This window comes from Nansenia antarctica (assembly GCF_963989245.1).
Source record: "Nansenia antarctica genome assembly, chromosome: 6".
Taxonomy (NCBI): domain Eukaryota; kingdom Metazoa; phylum Chordata; class Actinopteri; order Argentiniformes; family Microstomatidae; genus Nansenia; species Nansenia antarctica.
Window position 1 is genome coordinate 1,244,203 of NC_137676.1, and position 4,277 is coordinate 1,248,479.

General features: G+C 52.3%; 1 protein-coding gene across 1 annotated transcript in view; it reads right to left on the reverse strand.

Annotated features, from left to right (window-relative positions):
- Positions 1 to 337: 337 nt before the first annotated feature.
- The window catches only part of cd164 (CD164 molecule, sialomucin), a 19,383-nt gene continuing 15,443 nt past the window's right edge, over positions 338 to 4,277 (reverse strand). The window contains 4 exon segments of the mRNA XM_080533671.1: positions 338 to 1,092; positions 1,095 to 1,140; positions 2,926 to 3,011; positions 3,768 to 3,920. Coding sequence (XP_080389797.1) covers positions 971 to 1,092; positions 1,095 to 1,140; positions 2,926 to 3,011; positions 3,768 to 3,920 — 407 coding nt within the window. The 3' untranslated portion in view covers positions 338 to 970.

Consider the following 4,277-nt stretch of genomic DNA (forward strand, 5'->3'; position numbering starts at 1 on the left):
TCTCTCTCTCTCCATACACCTTATTCAACATAATATTTATTTACTTCCCCACTCTTTATTTAGATTTTCTTTTACGATATATATATATATATACTACAATCTTGTTAATCTAGCCCCTCCCCTCCTTGACCCCTTTGGCCACGCCCCCGCCCCCCCCCCGGCCGCCTGTGTGATTTCCTTCCTGTTAAGGTGGGGGGGGAAGGGGGGTCAAGGGGTCATTTCAAGTCTACTGGTTTGACTTCAGTCGAAGTGTGATCTGTTATGCTGAGGTCAGATAAAAATGGGAGGTGGAGATTAGTTGGGAGGGAGGGGGGGGGGGGGGGGGGAGGGGGGGCGGGGTTATTGCACTGAGAAGCTCTCTGATTGGTGCGCTGTGTTAAACACTACCGGGGTCAGAGGTCATCAAACTCATTCTCCTCTTTAACTCTAGGGGGGGGGTTGTTTTGTTTCCCCCCCCCCCCAGGAATATTTTTTATCTGATACGTGGAGGATACGACTAGAGGATGGAGAACCATCGCTGTCATTTCTTTGTTTCTTTTTTGTTTCTTACGGGTTTTTTTTCTCTTTCTCAGGACCTCAGGTGGAGGAATAGGGACACCTTCTGCATGTGGGTCTGTTGTGAAAACACCCAACTCTGATCTACCTGACAGCCACCCAATATGAACTAAAAGACAGTAGGGGGGACGACGACGACTCAAACAGTGTTTCCAAAGCCGTCCTCAACAGATGAGTGAACTCCCGAAGGCCGTGGTCAACAACTTGAAAACACTGTTTGAGGCCGTCTGTGTGGGGAGGGAGAGGCTGTCATCATAGCATCATATCAGTCAGGGGGGGGGGGGGGGTCAGGTGGCTGTTTAGAGGGTGTGGTAGTTGCGGTCTGTTTTCAGAGGGTGTGGTAGTTGCGGTCTGTTTTCAGAGGGTGTGGTAGTTGCGGTCTGTTTTCAGAGGGGGGGGTAGTTGCGGTCTGTTTTCAGAGGGTGTGGTAGTTGCGGTCCTTGGACTTGCAGAACTTGTAGAGGAAGAAGATGACGGCCTGCAGGCCGAGGACCAGCACGATGCCGCCGATGAAGCTGGCCGCGTCGAAGGTGGCCTTCTTCTGAGGCCCGGGGGGGGGCGTCGCCGTGGGGACGGCGGTCCCGTCTGAGGGAGGAGAAAGAGAAAGGAAAAAAAAACAAAAGGGGAGAGAGTAGGCATCCCTGTCAGTCACAGCGGTGTGTACGGGGGGGGTCGCTTCACGGCTAAAAGACGTCGTACGAGCGGTCGTACGAAAACCAGCGTACAACTGTGACACAAGTAGACACAAGTCGACTTGCGTAGCTTCTAACGCCAGTAACGCTGACCAACACAGACGAGGGGCTTGGTGACTTTACATTTACATTTTCTGCATTTAGCAGACGCCTTATTCCAAAGCAACTTACAATCAATACATTTGACTAAGCAAGTGAATCATCAATCCACCAGTCGTAGCAGGAAGAGTAATCTAGCTCAGGCCAGGGAAGTCGTCTATTTATTTTTTTGGGACACTGGAGAAACAGTACAATGGGGGGGTAGGGGTGAGGGGGTGGGGTTTAAGGCTGCCACGATTAGTCGACTAGTCACGACGACGTCGACTACCAAAATCGTCGCCGACATATTTGGTAATCGCCGTAGTCGCATGTTTTTTTTTAGCTGAAATAAGCGTTTTTTTTTTGTTGTTTTTGTTTTTTTTGCCTAGCACCAGGGGAGCCCCCCCTCCCAAATTTCGTTGTTTGGTACCTGTACTATATCAATGACAATAAAGACCATTCATTTCATTCGATAAGCATTCGTTTTTCTTCCCTGAAGCTCCCAGTGTCTTTGATGTACATGCGCAGTGTCGGTCATCCGGGGCACACGTGACTTCCCCGGAAAAACAAACAGAGAAATGTCTTCCTGTCCTCGTACCTCTAAAGTGTGGGAGCATTTCAACCACAACGTTGAAAAAAAGAATGTAAAATGTAAAATTTGCAAAGCTGAACTCGCTTATCATGGCAGCACGTCTATGATGCGCGAGCATCTAAAAAGGAAGCACGTTGTGGCAGATGACGAGGAAGACGATGGCTCGTCTCGGTAAGCTAGTTAGCTTGTTATTGGCTAACGATATCGTTACGTTAAAAGCCTTCTTACATTATTTTACGTTGTCATCAAAGCGATACTTATCAAATAGCTAAAAATGTTGTCTTAACGTTACAGTGCTAAGAAGGCGCGTTCTACTATGAGATGAGTGAAGCAAAGCAAAACTTTTGTACTCTGTACAAGTACTCTGTACAAGTATTTACTTTTGTTTTTGTATTCTTTTGGTTGCCTAGTGCCTAGCCTACCTCATTTTACTCAGCAGTTTGCACCCTCTACTACTCTTTACATCACTTTACAAGTGATGCCAGAAATAAATCTGCAAAGTTCATTAAAATATCTATTTTTGAGTGAACAATCATTTTAATTGTCTTTATTTTTAGTTAGCACATGCCTACAACTACAACTAACAACTTCAAGCTAAATTTAGAAGCTGATTTAGAAGATGATAGCTAAATAAGAGCGATTGAGTAATTGTGCGATAAGCTGTAATTTATGATCCGATTAGTCGACTAATCGTTAAAATAATCGGTGACTAGTCGACTATGAAAATAATCGTTTGTGGCAGCCCTAGTGGGGTTGGTAACTTACTTGTGGGGGCGGTAGGGGTGAGGGGGGGGGGGCCTTGTAACTTACTTGTGGGAGTGGTAGGGGTGAGGGGGTGCTTGGTAACTTACTTGTGGGAGCGGTAGGGTGAGGGGGGGTAGGTGATTTACTTGTGGGGGCGGTAGGGGTGAGGGGGGTAGGTGATTTACTTGTGGGGGCGGTAGGGGTGAGGGGGGTAGGTGACTTACTTGTGGGAGCGGTAGAGGTGAGGGGGGGTAGGTGACTTACTTGTGGGGGCGGTAGCGGTGGCGGGGGCGCCGGTGCTGTTGGTTGGGACGGAGGTCGGGGGTTCCGTGGTGACCCGTTCACGAAGCCTGGAGACACAGCAGGGTAGAGGAGGAGGAGGAGGAGGAGGGGGAGGAGGAGGAGGAGGAGGAGGAGGGGGGGGAGGAGGAGGGGGAGGAGGAGGAGGAGGAGGAGGGGGAGGAGTAGGAGGAGGGAGAGGAGGAGGAGGGGGGGGAGGAGGAGGAGGGGGGAGGAGGAGGAAGAGGAGGAGGAGGAGGAGGGGGAAGAGGAGGAGGAGGAGGGGGAGGAGGAGGGGGGAGGAGGAGGAGGAGGAGGGAGAGGAGGAGGAGGGAGAGGAGGAGGAGGAGGAGGGGGGAGGAGGAGGAGAGGGAGAGGAGGAGGAGGAGGAGGAGGGAGGAGGAGGGGGAGGAGGAGGAGGAGGGAGAGGAGGAGGAGGAGGAGGAGGAGGAGGGAGGAGGAGGAGGGGGGGAGGAGGAGGGGGGAGGAGGAGGAGGAGGAGGAGAGGAGGAGGAGGAGAGGAGGAGGACACACCTCAGTGACTCGTCATCTTCAAACAGTTTCCATATATTGATTTTGTCGTATATCATTAACTAAATAACTCTAACCCTAAAACCACACCATTCACCTCAGGAGAACCAGCTAGATAACACACACACACACACACACACGTACGTAACACACACACACACACACACACACAACACACACACACGTACGTAACACACACACACACACACGTAACACACAAACACGTAGCTACACAGACTTTGGGGAAAGAAAAAAGGCGGGAAAGGAATGGCAGTTTCGGGGGGGGTCTTGGTTACCTGTGGTCGGCTCGGGGGTGCTGCTGTTAGTGGTGTTGTGGCTGGCCGTGGGGGCGGCGGTGGGGGGGGGCGCTGTGCTAACCGCGGGGGTGGAGGTGGCAGGAGGCGCAGGGGAGGAGGTGTCAGGTTTGGGAGACGAGGACCCTCCAGTAGCTGGACACGGAACACACCGGAAGACCAACCCACACCGGGACGACAACACGAGGGGAGGAGGAGGAGGAGGAGGAGGAGGGGGAGGAGGAGGAGGAGGGGGAGGGGGGGCAGGAGGAGGGGGAGGAGGAGGAGGGGAGGAGGAGGAGGAGGGGAGGAGGAGGAGGAGGAGGAGGAGGGGGGGGGGAGGAGGAGGGGGAGGAGGAGGAGGAGGAGGAGGGGGAGGAGGAGGGGGAGGAGGAGGAGGAGGAGGAGGGGGAGGGGGAGGAGGAGGAGGGGGAGGGGGAGGAGGAGGAGGAGTAGGGGGAGAAAGAAAGAGAAAGTTTCACACACACAAAAAACAGAAAAAAAACTAAAAAC